At 43.0% G+C, this 18,311-nt stretch overlaps 1 protein-coding gene across 1 annotated transcript in view; it reads right to left on the reverse strand.

The window, feature by feature from the left end:
• Positions 1 to 12,687, reverse strand: part of CSMD1 (CUB and Sushi multiple domains 1) — a 1,059,051-nt gene extending 1,046,364 nt beyond the window's left edge. Inside the window, exon 1 of the mRNA XM_058802826.1 lies at positions 12,546 to 12,687. Coding sequence (XP_058658809.1) covers positions 12,546 to 12,612 — 67 coding nt within the window. The 5' untranslated portion in view covers positions 12,613 to 12,687. The remainder of the gene's footprint in view (positions 1 to 12,545) is intronic.
• Positions 12,688 to 18,311: the final 5,624 nt, after the last annotated feature.

Here is an 18,311-nt window from a genome sequence, read left to right on the forward strand (position 1 = left end):
GCTGTAGTTGCCATTGCACAGGTTATATCTCTCTTCTTAACTATGTCCTCTCAGAGCTCTACCACTGTTGCTGGCAGGCTCAGCTTTGGCCAGCAGTGGATCCCTCTTGAAACCAGCTAGGATTGGCTCTACTGGCAGAAGCTTCTGGAAACTTCTCACAAAAGCCACCCCTGTAGCATCCCAACTACCAAAACCTGGCCACACAAAACCAATACAGTGACAAAGCACATTCAAAATATTTAAACAAACATATCCATTCTGCAAGTATGGTCTGCAGAGTGATGCACAATATCAAAAGTTTAGTACATATTCCAAAATGGTAAAACTGGGTAGACACTTTTCTTCTACCAGAACCTGCCCATCACTTACAAGCAGCCTGTTTTTAGGAAGAAAAATGGAGCCACCAGGAACTGTACTTAGTTACCATCAATGGAGGATAAATGCAAAAATGATGGATACTCATAGAGGAAATATAAGTGGAGGTGGAACTGATTGTTTTTAGTTATGGCCACAGACTACAGTCTCCATTATGTAGTATAGACAGTAATGTTTGAGTCCACTTCACTCGAAATTCTGATTTGTGTTTGCTTTGTAATCAAAAATGTTTTGTTCCGGGCTACATCAGATCTGGGTTGGTTGTTCATTTGTTTAGGGGTTTTTTGTTTGGTTGTTTTTTTCTGTCATGGTTGTTGTTTTAATAAACAGAATTACTTAAGTCCAACAGCTTTAAAGAAAAATTTCAACTTCCCTTGAGGAATTCTTCTTCCTAAAACAATAACACAACACTGATAGATTTGGAAACTTTGCTTAATTCAGATACTACCTAGGAGATAATAGTAGTAAATGCTTAATATAACTTTCTACTCATTCCCTTTACAGCCCTCTATTGTGTTCAGTTTCTGAAGATTCTCAAGTGTAATAGTTAAGTACAGCACAAATTTCTTTATGTTCAGAAGTGCTGAGATCTGCAGTTTTCTCTTATGGCAGTGGTAACTGCAGGTATTTGGCACAACAATCTAGGCTCTTCACTGCAAACACTACTTTCTGCCCTCTTCCCAGCATCCTTAAACTTAGTGCTAAAACTTGAGCTCACACACGTTTTATTGTTCAGTATGCCCATATTCTATTATTCAAGAAATGAATCTTCTCTTCCATCAAATGTTTTTGAAAAAGAAGGTTACTTTTCCTTCTGAATGCCTAGCATCTTATGTATCATAAGTACTCCATTCACATTCCATCCCTTTGTTCCTTTACCAAATATTCTGATATGTATCATTTTTCCTAACTCTGTGGATAAACTGAAACGCATTACCAGTAAAGTGGACTAACAAATTCAGTAAGGAATTAAGACAGAAATAAAAATCTCTATAAAAGAGAAATCTTGAGAATCTATCCTATAGTCCTTATTCAGTCAGCTCCCATTCTGAAGGCAAGAGGATAGAAAAGCTTGAGAAAAACAACCCTGCTTGTAGATGTTGAATTTGCTGTGGTTCAAGCTAGCAAGAAACTAAAATAGTGTAAAGGAGATGCATGAGGTGAACTGACAGAAGACTCCAGCTCAGTCACCTTATTCCACGTATAGAAAGGATATATTTGCATTTACCATTTCTAACAAAAGGAACTCAGATTTATGGACACAACAAGAATAAGCACTTATAAAAATCAATTAGGTGTCTCTGTTTAAAGAGAGCTAGTAATTTGAGTATATATGACAAAAAAGGAAAACAGAATTCACTTTGACAAAACAACTTCTCAATTTTCCTTCTAATGTGATATGACTCATCCCAAATCTATTGCAAAGTGGTAAACAAACTACACCAACACAGTGACCATCATCTGCCAGGAACATTTCAAAAAGAAAACCATTACTGAGCTACTTTTCTTGTCTTCTATACAGAGAAATGTATTTTCCCAGCAGAAACAGCATTTCACATTATCTTCTTTCCATTTACCATGTTTTCATCAGTGTTAACAGCAACCTAAGAAAAACCTCATTAAGGCAGTAATTTATTTCTTAGGAATTAAATTAAATTAAATTAGTTTGGACTAGTTTTAGTTCTTTTTCAAAACAGTCTATTTCAATTAAAACAAATAACAAGAGGGAAGTTCAGTTTGATTACTAATAACATTGTACAGGGGACTTATCTGGGATAGCAATTTAAATATGCAGACAACAGCCTTTTGATTTTATTTCTCATTCATTGAACTAATGTTATAATTGTAACTATTAAAAAAAAAGTTTGTTCTCTAATCCTTCTGTAATCTAATTACCTCAAAATACCTGCAAGATAAAATACTGTCCTGAGGATCAAAATGACAGGTATAAGCTGGGCTCTCCACTATTCATTATCCATTCTTATTTTTATGATAACTATTTATTATTATCATATAGTTAATAAACAAAATCTAAGTCACTTGATAATGCATCTGAAGTTAGCTTCACAACTGATATAAATTATCAGAGATCTGCAAAGAGAGTTACATGATTTTATATTTTTTGCAATAGTTCTTGTTTGTAGATATTACAATCTTTTGAGTCAGGCCCCTTACTGTGTTAAATGATACTAAATTTAAAAAGAGAGCAACTTCAATTTCCAAAATATCCCCTGATTCATTGCTTTAAAGAAATTACTTTGAAGCTTCTCAGGAGTTGACAAGAAAAATCTAAATTGTCATGGCAACATGGGTTGGAGAAATCCTTCTTTGCTGTTTGCATAGATCATCTCCATGCTATCAGCCTGTTTACTAAATGCTGCTAAAGAAAGCAATTAAAGGTTAATCTTTCCTCAGAACCAAATAAATTATATAAGCAGTAAAAGCCAGTGGAGTGAGATACATTTCAGATAGGTCAAAAAAATTTGAGGCATCATTTATCTTTAAGCAAACGACGCCAAGTTGCAGGGCAGACTACATGCTGGAGGGAAGTGACAACATCCAACCAGGACAGGCTTGAGAGGTGGGCCTGTGCAAACCTCATGAAATTTAATTTGCTTCAGCTCCTGTGCCTCAACTGCACAGGAGTTGAGGGCAAGGTTGCAAAGAGAATTGATTGAGAGCAGCCCTTAGGAGAAGGACTTGGAGGTGTTGGCGGATGAGAAGTTCAAATGATGCAGCAATGCGCGCTTGCAGCCCAGAAAGCCAAATTTATCCTGAGCTGCATTGAAAGAAATGGGACCAGCAGATGGAGGGAGGTGCTTCTGCCCCTCTAGTCCCTGTCACGAGACCTCACCTGGAGCCCTGTGTCCAGCTCTGGGCCCCTGACACAGTAATATACTAATACACCTGTTGGAGCAAGTCCAGAGAAGGCCGTGAAGATGGTCAGAGGGCTGGAGCACATCTCCTACAGAGGCAGGCTGGGAGAGCTGGGGCTGTTCAGCATGAAGAAGAAAACTCTCCAGGAAGACCTTAGAGCACCCTCCAGTACCTAAAGAGGGCCTACAAGCAAGTCAGTGAGGGGCTTTCCACAAAAGCATGTAGTGACAGAACAAGGGGGAAGGCTTCAAACTGAAGGACAGAAGGTTTAGCTTAGACGTTGTGATGAAATTCTCGACTGTGAGCGTGGTCAGGCACTGCAACAGGTTGCCCAGAGAAGCTGTGGATACTCCATCCCTGAAAGTGTTCAAAGCCAGGTTGGATGGGGTTTTAAGCAGCATGGTCTAGTGGAAGGGGTCCCTGCCCGTGACAGGGGAGGTAGAATGAGGTGATCGTTAAGGTTCTTTCCAACCCAAACCACTCTATGAGTCTAAACAGCATTTCTGTGGCCAATTTCATAACAAAGGGTTTGAATTTCCTTTAATCCTATTTGATTTTTTTCTAGTATCCTCGCTTCAGTTGTCTGTGTGATATATGGCTATAACAAGGGCAAGATAAAAAGCCTTTTAAGGTTAATTAGACTTTTTAAATTCTGTGAGCTCCCCAACCTTTAGATCAGGTCCTAACTAGTTAAAATCTGATATAAAGCAACCCAAACTACTAAACTGATGACCAGAGTCTATGTCTAATTTACGTATTTCTGCATAGCAGAATGCCTTTTTTTTTTTTTTCCCTACAACTACTTTCAAGTTAACTACATTATGTACCAGGAAAAAAAAAAAAGGAAGATTTCTGCACTTCCTTTTATGTTAATTAAATTTCACAATAGATTTCACAGGAAAGCTAAACAGAAATAATTGAGTGCAGCTAATGATCAAAATGCTACTCCTGCTGCCACTGTTGACTTCTTAAGATCTATTAACACTACATTCTTCAGTGTAAGAGCCACTGCAAACAATGGGTCCAAATGTGTGCTGAGGATATTTACGTGCTAAGATAAAGAAAATCAATTCAATTTCTCGAGAGAAATATCCACAAATGCAGAGGGTCACTCATTGTGATATTAGCAGTTGTTTGATTGAATTGAGGTTCTGAAAGTGAATTTTAAGATGTTTCCCCCTCCCCCTCAAAAAAATGCTTGGTATGACACAATCTCTGTATTATAAGAAACATCAGCAGGATACCAATAGAGAATCTGACTGCTGGAGCAAAGCTAAAATAGTGCACTTAGTCACTTGAATGTAGTCAGCTTCTGCATTGATACCCCACAAACATTAGTGAGAACAGTGTGAATTGTCATGACCATTTGTTTCACAGCCAGAAGCATGCAAAATTAGTCTAAAAAGAAGTTAAATATTGCTTTTTTTATTTTATCAAAGAGGCTTTTTCAGAAATTTCACTGTTGTGTAAACGTCATTCTTTCTTTCCTTTTTTTCTTGCCCTCCCAGTCACCTGCATTTTTTTCCTAGGTTCAGGGCAAGGCAGGTTCTGCAAACTGATGTATATTCCTGCAATATCTAGCCACCCCTTGCTTCCTAACATTATCTGCTTCTTGACAAAGTGCCCTCCCTGCTCCGTGCAGCTCCACCTGTGCTGTAGAGCAGCAGCACCCCCAGCGCCCGGGCTGTGGGTCCCCAGTTCCATGGGGGTGTTGGATGTGCCATGAGTGAGGCTGAGCCCCAAGGCACCCTCACGAGGAGAGCTCAAGCACAGTGCCCAAAGCCAAGCCTAAGATCTCAGCCATGTATTCTGGATACACTCTGCAAAGCAAGGCAAGCTAACCCATCCACTTCAGCAGCCAGCACTGCAAGAACAGTGAGGACACTTTAAATCCAAGCTACAGCTAGGCCAGTATTTTAAAAAGAAAACAACCTCATTGTGGTCTCCAATGTGTTTAGGTCCACCTTTGAACCCAACTTCCAAGTACAGGGCAAGGCTGGCTGCACTTTTGTTCCCAGTGCACTGTAAATTGCTTGTGTTTCAGCACCAGTGTAAGTAAATAAAAGTTTGAATGTCTGTGTTCTTTGGGAGCTTATGTGTGAACACAATATGGCAAGTAAGGCAGGTCAAAGGAAGTAAACAATGATTTATGCAATATTCTATCATGGCTATATTTGATCTGCAACTCATAGGATGGGTAAGAGGAAAAAAATATCCCTAGACACAGATTTACTCTGTGACAAATGTCAAAGGTTTGCCACAAACATCAAAATTATAAGAACATTTCAATAAAAATCTTCAAACGTGGTTTAGAAATTATTCTCTAGCAAAAAAAACCTGAAAAAACAAAATGAAAAAGAACGAGAAAGAGAAAAAGAACGAGAAAAAGAAAAAGAAAAAGAAAAAGAAAAAGAAAAAGAAAAAGAAAAAGAAAAAGAAAAAGAAAAAGAAAAAGAAAAAGAAAAAGAACGAGAAAAAGAAAAAGAAAAAGAAAAAGAAAAAAGAAAAAGAAAAAGAAAAAGAAAAAGAAAAAGAAAAAGAAAAAAGAAAAAGAAAAAGAAAAAGAAAAAGAAAAAGAAAAAGAAAAAAAAAAGAAAAAGAAAAAGAAAAAGAAAAAGAAAAAGAAAAAGAAAAAGAAGGAAAGGAAACTATCAAACAAGAAAAAAAAAGAAATAAAAAATTAAGAAGAACTTTATGTTTGGCAAAATTGCATTAAAAAAAACCAAAACGTTGCCTTGCAATTGAAAACAAGGCATGAAGCAAGTACTGCAAAATGTAATTTTTAAATGCTGACCATATTTCATGCAAATTTGCAGACAAACACTGCATAAAAAGTTTTACTCATTGTAATTTATTCAGGTCTGTGTCAGCTGCAGTGCTGCAAATGTTTCTTTTGGAAAGCCACTGAACGACAAAGACATGAATACGGAACTTGATTCTGTACTTCAGTCTGTGGATGTACAGTATCCTATCATAGGATACTGTAAGACAGATATAAAACATCCAGAGACTAAAATGATACTAGGTTTCTCTGTGTATTGTTCTTAATGTCTTTAAAGGAAAAAAAAGAGAAAAAAAAATGAAGTAAGGTAAAGGTCAGATGCTCAGAGATACCAGAGATACTGTTTATAAGCAAATTGCTTCTACATATAATAAATATATTAATATTATCAAGGTTTCACCTAGTTTTCCTTTTTTTAAGTAATTCATGGGTGCAAACATTATCAGAAGTTTTCCACAAGAGCTCAAATTAAACAATGTCAGACTCTGCCCTTCAGTTGCAATATCTACTTTGTCTGGATTATTTGAAGTAGCAATCTGTTCAGAAGTAGCCAATTGAGCTATTTCAGAAATCAATACAAATTTCAGTTTCCAATGCAGCAGAATTGGGCTCTCAGAATGACCTGAAGTTGCCTTTTACTGGACAGGGATGAGACAAGAAATTTAACTGAAAGAAGTCAAATCACTATTTCAGAATATGCATGAATTTATCATTAAAATGCATAATTAAAGAATTAAAAAGCTGTAAGAAACTGTGATTAATTTTTATTATGGAAATTAAAGCATTATTATAATTGCTAGAATTTGTAATTTTTTTCTTTTCTTTTTTTTTTTTTTTTTTTTTTTTTTTTTTTTTTTTTTTTTTTTTGTTGCTAAAAGCAGATCATTGATGATATTCTGATTAGTCAAGATAGTCAAGAGTTCTGGTTAATCATCAGCAATGTAAGAGTGATTAAATCCTGCTTTGTCCTTTAAATAAAACTGCCCTCCAGGTAAAAATGGCAAGAAATCACCATCACTTTCTTTACTTTTTTTTTTTCCATATGAGAAAGAAATGCAGAAAAAGTTCTTGTCTCTGAGAAAGTAAGGGTTGTTGTTAAAAATAAGATGCATTACTCTTGAAAGAGTGCTTGCATGCCTGCATTTACTATTCAGTCACTAAATGCAGACAACAGATATATGTTGCCTTTGGGTGTCAATATAGCACTAACAATAATCCAAGTTATTTGTATAAGTAGCTATTCCTCTGAGAAATGCTTATAACAAATACAGTGTAGATTTTCTTAAATGCAATGGAAATGTCATATAGTGGAGTGAAGTCTTTCATCCAGCCAGAACAAAGATGTGTCAGGACAAAGAAATATCTCACAGCTCTCCTCAGGCATTAATGCCATTTTTCCCCTATTTCAAAAGTTTGTGGTTGATAAAAAATGGTTTAAGGGCAATTAGAACTGACATAGAAAAGTAAAACTTCTAAGTAAAAGAAAGTGATTCATACACATTAGGAGAATTTCCATATGATTCTTATTCTTTGCTCACTGCAAAAATTGGAAGAACATCCAATTTATCTCAGTCTAATATGGCTAATTTTGCAGCCATATGGAGAACTAGAGGCCAGATTTTTATTCTGTGACCCTGACTTGAATCCAGTTGCACGCTGGAGTTTAATTAGAGGCCAGGTCTCACACTTATGCTACTGCTTGAGTGGATTGCACAGTTAAAGCAGCAACTCCCCTTCCCTCAGTGCCTCCCCTGTCGCGCTGCAGTGCGTGCTCGCACAGAAAGCTGTTTGCCAGCACAACAGTGTCACCATGGCCAAAGAGAAACACCGGCGTTCAACATGGATTTGAGCAAGATGAAATTACATTTTATCTTTAAATCCACTGGAGGTTTTATACTGTGACACTATCAAGCAGTCACTTCTCCAAGGAAAGGTTACAAGAAGGAGTTTAATGTGATGGTGCATGGATTATATCTTGAAAAAGTTGAAAACAGTGGTCCGTGAGGCTTTTCAGCATTTCTATAGAGCATGGTAAATCTTGAATGTATAACTGAAAATATTTACAGTTTCAGATTTTCTTAATTTGTTTGGAGAAAAGTTTTTATTTGTGGAAATGCTGTGGAGGCATAAGTGGCATAGATGACTTTTTAAAAATTTGCTGATATCAATGCATATGTAACACTAACACCACACCATGAGTAAAAATAAGATTAAGGGTTTATATAGAAAAAGCAGTCTGCAGGGGGAAAAATGACAACTGCCCTTCCCAAATAAAAAAAAACCCATTGTCTGATCAAAATCAGACAATGCCTGTATAAAGGGACATGAGAGTGAGAGTCAGCAAAATAGACAGATTTGCAGTATAGACAATTTGCAGAATGGTTATCTATACAAATCAGAGATGGTGCTGAAGTGGCCTCACAGATTTCAATACATCCTGAAGTTCCATTTGTGCTTATGTCTTCATGTGCCTGTAAGCCATCTTCAGCTTCTCACACCAGTATCCTGTTCCACACACACACACCAGAGAAACTGAAAAATCTTTACTGGTTGACAATGGTAATTCAACCTCAACTATGGGTTCAAGAGTCTAAAATGAGTGTTTGGGGAATCTTTGTGGCATTTATATGCTCTCTACTACATTACATTCAAGCTTACAGAGTTTCCTATTCCTACACATAGTTTAGGACATCATATACATATCTCAATGCAAAAACTAGTACAGATACAGATCTTACCAAAAAAGTAAATGCATTTTTACTTTAAAATACTACATGGTCAGAGCTGGATATTCTCTACTATGCCTTTCTAGGGCAAATTCCTCACTGAGCTGGGGGATGGAGAATGCATCCATCAAATACTTGATTTTACAGCTGGGTGTTCAATACCTTGCACTGATGTTCTTTTAAAAATTCCCTTTTTTCAGCTCATTTTCCTCAGAATTGCTTTAGTCTTCTCTGGAAGAGAATGAAGCCTCTCTGGAGAGACCAGTCTCACAGTTTGAAAAACACTACTTTGGAGAAAAAAAAAGACTTTAAAAGAGACAAACACTCTCAGTCCAACAGGAATAGGCCTTAAACAGAGTGGTAACTTTGTGTGATGTAGTTATAGCAATTATTATGACAAAGTAATACCAGGAAACAGAAGGTACATAAAATGTTTTGAGATTTATTTATTTTTTTAAAACAAAATCCTGAGCTGTAGATGTGAGAGTCCTTTTACTGTCTGTATCTAATTTAAGAAGAGAAATGTTTTCCCTTTGTTATTTCCATTAATCTGGATGATGCATCTCTGCACAAGCCTGCTTATGTACATTTAGTTTGAGGCAATTGGTTGGCAATGAAGGTGCTGTATTTGGTTATCTAAACACGTCCAAGAAATTACCTTGAAAACATGTACTGAACAACTCTAGGTACTAAGTAGCATGTATTCCTACTGAATATATGTTCTACGGAATATAGGCTGTCCACAGACCTTATGTCACAGCAGAAATGTCTTTTACTCTTTTCTTGAATTTTAGTCTGAATTGAGTGTAAATCTATTATTTGTCCTATACCACTATGAATTTTTACAGAACTTATATTGATGTGTTTTTTCTTTCAAGAAAATCAATAGGGTTCTTTATGTTTGCTTTTGTTACAATACAACATATCAGAATTAGCAAATGGCTCTATAAACAAGCCCATCTTAACATGCATAGCTGAACACCCTGCCGTCTGTCTTGTTGAGGTATAATTGCTATGATAGGGTAGCTTCTGGGAAAGCGGTTCCTTTAAATGACTCCATACTAATTTCCCTTGATGCTTAAACCACAATGAGCAGGGAAGGATTCCCCAAATGTTTTCCAAAACACTCAGGTCCATCAATCAGATTAAATCAGTCCAAAGAAATGTGTAGAACTGCACCTCAAGTCTACCACAGTGAACGATAATGAATGTACATTTTCATCCCTACTTGTTCCTTAAAAAAGTTACAGAAAATTCCACAGGACCAAGGGTTTCCATTTCATTTCATAACGAGGAACACTGTGGAAAGCAACCCACCTGTCATTTTACTGAAAGATATGGGAACGCCTGTGGCAACACCTCCAGAAATTCAGCACTTGTTTCTTTTTTTGCTAATAAAATCCCCAAACCAAGCAAAACCTGGGTGATTTCCTTTTACAGTGACCAAATTATTTGATAGCAAGGGGCTGGCAAAAGAGAGTTCTGAGAATCTAATAATTAAAATTATTTCATGTGCTCCTGAAACCCTGGGTCTTTTTGTTACTAAGGAAGGAGTTTTTTCACTCTCTGAAGCATTAATGTAATTTCAGCCTCAGGATTACATTTGACTAAATATAGATACCTGTGCTCAATTGCCTGGGAAGGTAAACGGGAAGGAATTATGTCAACTGTCCCCGATGGCTCCCCTTCAACCTGTTGTTTGACTTCAATATTAAGTCAGTCTTTAGCCATTAAGTGGGTGTGTTGCTGCTTCACATTAAGCAGGTATAATTACATTCTGCAGAGCAGCATCAGAGGCAGTGCCCAAACGTTCCTGGCAAAGCCTTTGTATGTAAGCAAAACACGTCGGATCGTCGCTGAATAACCATGATCCAGCCTCCAGCTTTTCGTATGTGCTGTCAGCCATGAAAAGAAAACACTTAAATGTCAAACGACATAACGGGCTACAGTGTATTTAACAAATGAGTCGCGGGTGTCGGCGCGCCCCGGGAGCGGCGTGGCCGCGGCAGCAGCTGCCCCTCGTCCCGCGGTCCGGCCCCGGGAGCGTCTGTCGGGGCAGCCCCGCCAGGAACCGGAGCTCCCTCCCCGCCGGGCCGGGCCGTGCCCGGGGCAGCCCCGCCAGGGACCGGAGCTCCCTCCCCGCCGGGCCGGGCCGTGCCCGGGGCAGCCCCGCCAGGGACCGGAGCTCCCTCCCCGCCGGGCCGGGCCGTGCCCGGGGCAGCGCCGGGAGCCGGGCACGTGCGCGGGCGGCCCCGGGGCAGGAGGCACCGGGGCTCGGTGGGGGCAGGCTGGAACTTTGGCTAGGGCGGCCACGCCGAGAAGCCCCCGCCCGCCGCGGGCTGTGTGTGCTGCCGGGCACAGCCCCATCCCCGGGAGCCGCGGATTCACAGCCCAGGAGCGCCGTGCGCCTTTCTCGCCCCGCTCCCTTCCCACAGAGACAGCCGGGTGGCGTTGCCCGGTGGACCGCGGCAGCGGCAGGATCCGGGCAGAGGAGGGATGCTATCGGGCTGGTGTGGAGCCGCAGCCGCTCCTCCGGACCCGGCAAGACTCCTGCCCGGTTCCCGGCGGCCCGGACTGGCCTTCCACCGTCTCTTCCTGCAGATCACGGCCGGAGGCGATGGGAGGGAAGGCACCCTGCCGTGCCGCCCAGGCGGGCGAGGGAACCCGGCCGTGGGCACCCGCAGGACAGGGAAGGCTCCAGCCTCGCCCGCCAACCCGGGGGCCGCGGTAGCCCTGCTCCCCCCTCTTCAGCCGCCCCCGCACCGAAAAGAGCAGCGAGAAAAATAAAATGGTGGGAACGATGCAAAGCGCCTTGGAAGGGTTAAGGGAGACTCAGACGGTACAAACCGCAAGGGGAACCGTCATCCCGGAGGCAGGCAGAACAACCGGGAGCGAGGTGGGAGATGACAGAGGCTGTATCGGGGACAGGTGCTCAGCTCCGAGCTGCCTCGCTCCCTCCCTCTCTCTCGCACACACAGACTCGCATCTCTCCCAGCATGAAAAAGCGCAGGGCTAATGAGAGGCGAAGTGAATAACGGGGAAGTTGTTGTCTCCAGCGATGAGGCAAAGTAATGGGGCTGAGGCCAGCACTGAAGTTGTGTAACCAAATTCTCCCCCGTCACCCCCTCGTTTCTCCACCCTCCCCCATTGATTTTAAGGAGAAACCCAGCTGAGGTGGGGAGACTCTCTCCACCGCACGCCCAGGAGAGAGGAGTCCTCTTCCCTCGGGCACGGGCAGGCAGCTGGCGGAGGTGTCCCCGGCGCCGCATCCCCGCCTCCGCGCAACTTGCGGGGAGCGGAGCCGGCTGAAAGCAGGCGGAGGCGGCTCTCCGCGACCACCCACTCCGCGCTCCCCCTCGAGCACGGCAAAAGCCGGAGAGGCGGGAGGAGGGGAGATCCAAACTTGCCAGCCCGGGGATTGTCCCTCACACGGCAGCGGGTGCCGTTCGTGCGTGCGCGGAGAGCGAAGTGTTCCCAAACTCCGGCGCTGCCCAGGCGGCTGGATGCGCACGGCTCCGCTCGCGGCGTCGCAGCGGCTGCTGCCCAACTCCAGGGGGCTGGTTTCTCCCGGGGGAAGTGACCGGCCGGGAGCAGAGCCCTAGGGGAACACCGGCGGGAGGTGGGAGGCAGGGAGAAGGGAGACCGGGCTCGAGGAGCCTGCTGTTTGCCGGCGCAGAAACGAAGCGAGGGAGAGAGCTCAACCGAGCGGCAGAGATTTAGCCGAGGGGTTATGAGTGCCGTAACCACAGCCTACACGAATGCAATGCAAGAAACCCGAATCTTACCCTGAGCTGCAGTGAGGAGCCCCGCGCAGAGAACCAGTAGAGACTTGAATTTCCTCCACGCAGTCATGTCTGCAGTTATTCCACACACACACACACTCTCACACAAAACCCCCGGCGGCTCTTCTCGGCTGCGACCGTGTCCTCCGAGCGGCAGCGGGGCTAAGGACAGCGCCAAATAACCACCACAGGGCGAGGAGAGGCGGAGAGGAGCGGTCCGGGTCCCGAGCGCCGCGCAGCGCCCGGCGCCTCCTGCAGGACTGCGCGGGCGGCTCGCTCCGCTCTGCTCACAGACAGCATCAGTCCCGCGCCGCGGCGGGGCTGCGCCGCTCAGCGCCCGCGGAGCCCCGGCGCCGCCGGCCCGCCGCCCGCCCAGGGGAGGGAGGGCACCCGGGGAGGGAGGGGAGGCACGCCCGGGGCCGCGGGCGGCGAGGCATGCACGGCCGCCGGCGGGGAGAGCCGGGCAGCGGCGGCGTCGGGAGGAGAGGGATGCGGAGAGTGCGAGGAAGAGGAGGAGGAGAGGGAGGAGGAGGAGGAGGAGGAGGAGGAGAAGGAGAGAAGAGGGAGGGAGGGATCGCGGCGAGAGTAGCGCAGGCAGCGCAGCGGAGCGGCTGCCAGCCACACGAGAAGCCGCCGCCGCCGCCGCCGGACTCAACCATCACTTCCCAGGGAGAGGGGAAGCAGCCGGCGCTGTGCAGCCGGAGCTCGCCCAGCCCTCAGCCTCTCCGCGCCGCCGGACGGCCCCGCACGGCCTCGCCCCCCGCCCCGCACGGCCTCCCCGGGCGGCTGCTGCCCGCCGCCGAGCGGCCCCAGGGGAGCGATGGCTGTCCCGGGCCCGGTGCCCCCGGCGCGGAGAAGGGCAGTGGCTCTCGGGCTACACCTGCCCGGGAGGCTTCTGCTGCGATTCCCCGGTGTCCTGTCTTGCGGTTCGCCTCCGTCAGCCCCATGCGAGAGGTGCGGGTGCTGGGGTCCCTCGTCCTGGGTGAAATTACCCTCTGCTTTCGTCCCCGCTCTGGAGAGGGGAAGGCTTTCAGGTCCAAAATGTGCCCTGCTCGTTCCTTCTAAGTTGTTCATCAGAACAAGCTGTTGTTTCTGAGAGAAAGGAGACGAGCCAATTTCTCCTTGCAGAACACTGCTTTGTCTTTATGTTGCCATTCTCGAGAGCTCTTGTTGCCAAGAGGAATTTCTGCCATTAACAATCCTTTCCAAAAGTAAAGAAAAACCAATCAGAATATGACATGGCAGTATGCACCAGAGGCTTCCCCACCACCAGCCTGGAGCAGGTTGGTTCCTTAAGCCCGAGGGAAAGGAAATGGTGATCCAAGGTTGCCATGTCACAGGTCCCTATGCTCCATGATCCCAGCAAGGGTTTCTGTGCCAGGCCTGCCTTCAAACGGGTGGCAAAAACCTGCCCAACCCTGACTTTCAATCCAGCATGAATTGTCACCATCACTGCATGCTGGGCCTGACTCCATAATTAATGCTTATCTATATCCGTAATTAAAAGACAAAAGCTCATAGGAAGGAAAGACAGAAACACAAGCCCTTTTGGAAAGGTAGTTTCAAGGTTGTAATTATTCACTTAGGACAAGTTTTCTTTCGTGGGGAAATATGCAAAGTTGTTTTCTCGTTGTAAGTTGCATGAAGGTGGTGAATAGGCGCTGAACGAGGTAGGCTGACTTTGTAATAAGCTCGTATTTAGGTAAAAACGTTGTGGTTCTCACTCAAAAAAAAAAAAAAAAAAAAATTAGGAAAGCGGAGCCAGGCAGGATGCCGAGCCAGACGTGGCATTGCTGCCATCTCGTGGCAAGCTCTCCCTCCCTGCCGGCCCAGGCCTGCAGCCCCCTCACTGCCTTCCCCGACCGCTCCCAAACCCGCTGCCCCCCAAACGCTTTCACAGAAGGGGTCTGGTTTTAGTTAGCATTCATCCATATTTTAAGAACACCTCCGGGACTCATTTCTTTCCATTCGTGAAAGTAAAATGGTGCTAATACTTGTTAGTACCAGACATCGTGTAGCCAGGCTGCTGTGTAGAATTCCCCAGTCAGAGGTGCTCAGGCTCCTCCACTTATCCTTGTCAGAGCACTGGGGAGAGTTTGCTAACGATTGTAAGAAAGATGGAAAACTTAAGCTGAGACTTACTTTCTGGCATCCAGAAATCTGAGGCTCAGATTTCTGAAATGAGCAATTGTTTGCATTGCATCCGGCCCAATAATTTTTTGTTTTGTTTTGGTGTATTGTCTGTTAAGTTAGGATAATTGAAAAATCATAAATAAACACCATTTATATGCATATAGTTGAAAGCAGTAATGATGGTATCATTTCTTGCTGTGCTGTTTCAGTAAGCACTCTTGAGAAGTTGCTGTTTAATCCTACTCATGGCAGATTCTACCAAAGCTCCAGTATGATATAATATGTGCCTTCTTGGTCTTGACTCACATAGCACAGATTTACGGTATCCAAGGCCTTCTGTTCTTCTGAGGATTTCTGGGGCCTCATTGAGCTTTTGGGACCCAATTCCTTCCCTTTTGAGCTATACAGGTGTTAATTTCTTCCCTTCATAGCACCTAGATAAGGTAAAATAACCAAGAACCATGATCAGTATGACTGCAAAAGACGCCTTCTCTCCTTTCTTACATCCTGTGACAGTAAACCATAATTCACAAACACTGTTGGCCTTCAGCATGTTGCCATTAGCCTGAGATAAACAGGATAGCCCAGACACCCACCATGAGAAGATTTCATCCTCTCAACGGACTCAGGTAGCTGTCACAGTGACTTTTACAAACCTTGTTTGGCATATTTTTTTCCCCTCAAAGCCAAGAAAGCCAGAAGATGACTCTGGAACTGAAGCATGGCATTTCAGGAGGAGTCTCCACCAACCTGACTTGAGTTCAGTGTGGAACTGCAGTACCAAAACATGGTAATTACAGAATATGATCTAACCTAATGACTGTAATCTCTCTGTTGTATATTAAGTACCTAATGTACTACCATAAAATCCACAAATTTATGAGTTTGAACAGAGGCAATATTTCTTTCTATTCCCTATAGATGGTATGGGGAGAGTATATGTCAAGGCTATTTGTACTAATCAGGGTGATTTAAAAGTAACTTGACAAGGATTTATTTTCAGTTGAGAGCTTGTCCTTTTATTCCTCTGTGCCATATAAAACAAAGGTCTGAAAGGTTAGATTTCCTCTTCTCTTTTAATTTTTTTCAGCTTGCTATGTTAATAATATTGAATCCACATTTCCATGTTGTCTTTTTATGGGAGGAAGAAACATCTTTCTGTAAGGTGCAAGACTATTTGCACCTATCCAAGAAAAACTACTGATTCAGAACATATCTGAAAATATAACACATACTTATTAAAAAGGGATGTTTGTAGGAATCCATAGGCCTTCTGTACTTGCACTGGGCACAGAAGCCTGTAGCTTCCTGCCAGAATATTATTGTGAAGTTCAAAATGTGAAAGCACAAAAATTCAAAATATTATACTGGGGAAAAAATCTATAATAAGATAGTCTTCAGCAAAACAGAGATTTAGTGTGAGGAAGTCAGAAAGTAGAACAGTGTTCTCCATGAGCAACTTCATGCAAATGGTTTTTTGTCACGTAAGCTCTTTAGTTGTGAGCAAAAAGAGAGACCAGAGTTCCAAATACTCTCACTTAGCACATTGTCTTTTCAAGAACTCTGTTTTCAGACTTGAAACATTTAATGACTTCTTTAGTCATAACAGTCTTCTAGGCTGGAACAATGAAAAAAATATTTATATGTGCATATGTTCCTAACCCAAATTTATTATACCATAAAGAATAAAAAGGAGGCCATGCCACCCACAGTCTGTCTACAGTCAAAAAATTTGTTTCTTAGGCTTAGATTGGACTCTGCTTTCTCTTTGTGGTAATTTTGTGTTGAAACTAGAATCTCTTGTTAGACTGACAATAATGATGACATCTGCAGTATCAGCTACAACCACATGATTGTTTTATATACTACCAGCAGGGGCCAATAAGTGTAAATATCAATTGCTTTCTAAGATGAGGAAAGAAGAAGAAAACAGGGAAAAGTGGTTAGAGCTGTCAGGCAGGATCCTTCAAGGGAGTATTGGCCAGCAAAGAGGATATCATGATAGTGTTGTTCAAGAGGGCCCCTGGGTGGCCTGCTCCTGCTCTGCTATATTGTATTCCCTTGTGGAAGGCTTAGTTTAGGGGGAACAGTTGGGAAAAGTGTTACACTGGGAAAATGTAAGTTGCCTGTTTTAAAGCACTGTCAAGCACTACTTAGCTCCTCAGGGGCAGGCTCTAACACACTTTATTTTCAAAGGACCTACACTGATCCCCTCTGTAGGAAGATGAGACTTCTGAAAGACATTTCTGCCTTTGAGGGAAGGCAGAATGTGTAGATAGCAGCCTTCAAGACGCCTGTAGGAGACAACATCAAGATTACTATTCCACATAGGAACTCTTTCTCAGAGGTTTAAACATTTTTGTTTTGGAGGGTTAACAGGGGAAAAGGGAACTTTGTTGTAGTAGTTCAAGGAAAAAAGATTATTCATTTTCTTGTCAAGCATAAGAAGATCCTGCAAAGCATAACCTATGACAATGCAAGGCTAATAATGTGGGTAACAGTAGCTAGGATAAACAGACAAGTAAGTCAGTATCATGACAGTGAGTAAAATGTGACAGTGTCAGCAGGCTTTGGGAATTAAGTAAGTTCTGTCAAATGGGAGAAATATTGAAGAAGCAGAGGAGAAAGGCCATAAATAGCTCAGAAAACAATCTCTTTTTTTGGCAAAAATCTCGTTGGATTTGGGAAGGGAAACATTACATTTTTCAGAGCTGGAAAGATCCTTCTTTGTTTGAGAGAGGAGAGATGTTTGGTTGTGAGGAGGCTTTGGTCATACCTGTCAGGAGGGCTCCATGCCCAGGTGTACTGAATCTAGGTATTTCCCTTGAGCTGTCTACCTGAGTGACCATGCTGCTGACTGATGTACAGCTATGCAGCATCTCAATTATGAACTCAAGAAAGGGCTTGGTTTAACATCTTGTGAATGTCTGTTAACTTGAGCTACCATTATTATTCTGAACCATTTGTTTAAGCATTTGGAAGAATTATGCTTCAACCTAGCTCTCTTGGCATGGTTTCCTCATGCTGGGTCTTACATTTCATTTAGTCTTGCAACCCAGTTGCTAGAAACTAAAGATCTTCTGGTGTGTTGGGAGAAAGACTTAAGTTGTGTCCTCATATTTTGAGCTAACTGGCTGAGAAAGAAAGGTTTAGTGTACAGGAAAGGATAGGCTTTCTGTTTGATTCATGATGCATTGGAGATGATGGCTACATCCACATGAGGATATGTCAGAGAGGCAAGCTGAGATTTCAGTTTGGACATAAGGAGTTTAGTCTGGAGTAGCCTAGTATATCTATGAGTCATTAGCAAACAGATGGTAGTCAAATTTGTATTTGCTGATGAGAAACAAGGTGTAGAGAGAAGAGAGAAGGAAAACAAGGACAGAAAACCCACACAGTGACTTAAAGAGTGGATAAGTATGTTCTCAAATATACTACCTTAGCAGTCAGGTGAAGTGGGAATTGATGAAGATGTGAACATACACTGTTCCAAGAAGAGTTCTGTGTTAGGTCCAAGAGGACAAAAATGGTATCTTCCAAAACTTTAGTTTTGGTAGTTTGAGGAAGTAATAGTTTCATAGGTCCCTGAAGAAGGGTAAAATTAAATCAAAGAAAACAAGTTGTTTCAAAGGGATT

Source organism: Ammospiza caudacuta, chromosome 3, assembly GCF_027887145.1.
Source record: "Ammospiza caudacuta isolate bAmmCau1 chromosome 3, bAmmCau1.pri, whole genome shotgun sequence".
Taxonomy (NCBI): domain Eukaryota; kingdom Metazoa; phylum Chordata; class Aves; order Passeriformes; family Passerellidae; genus Ammospiza; species Ammospiza caudacuta.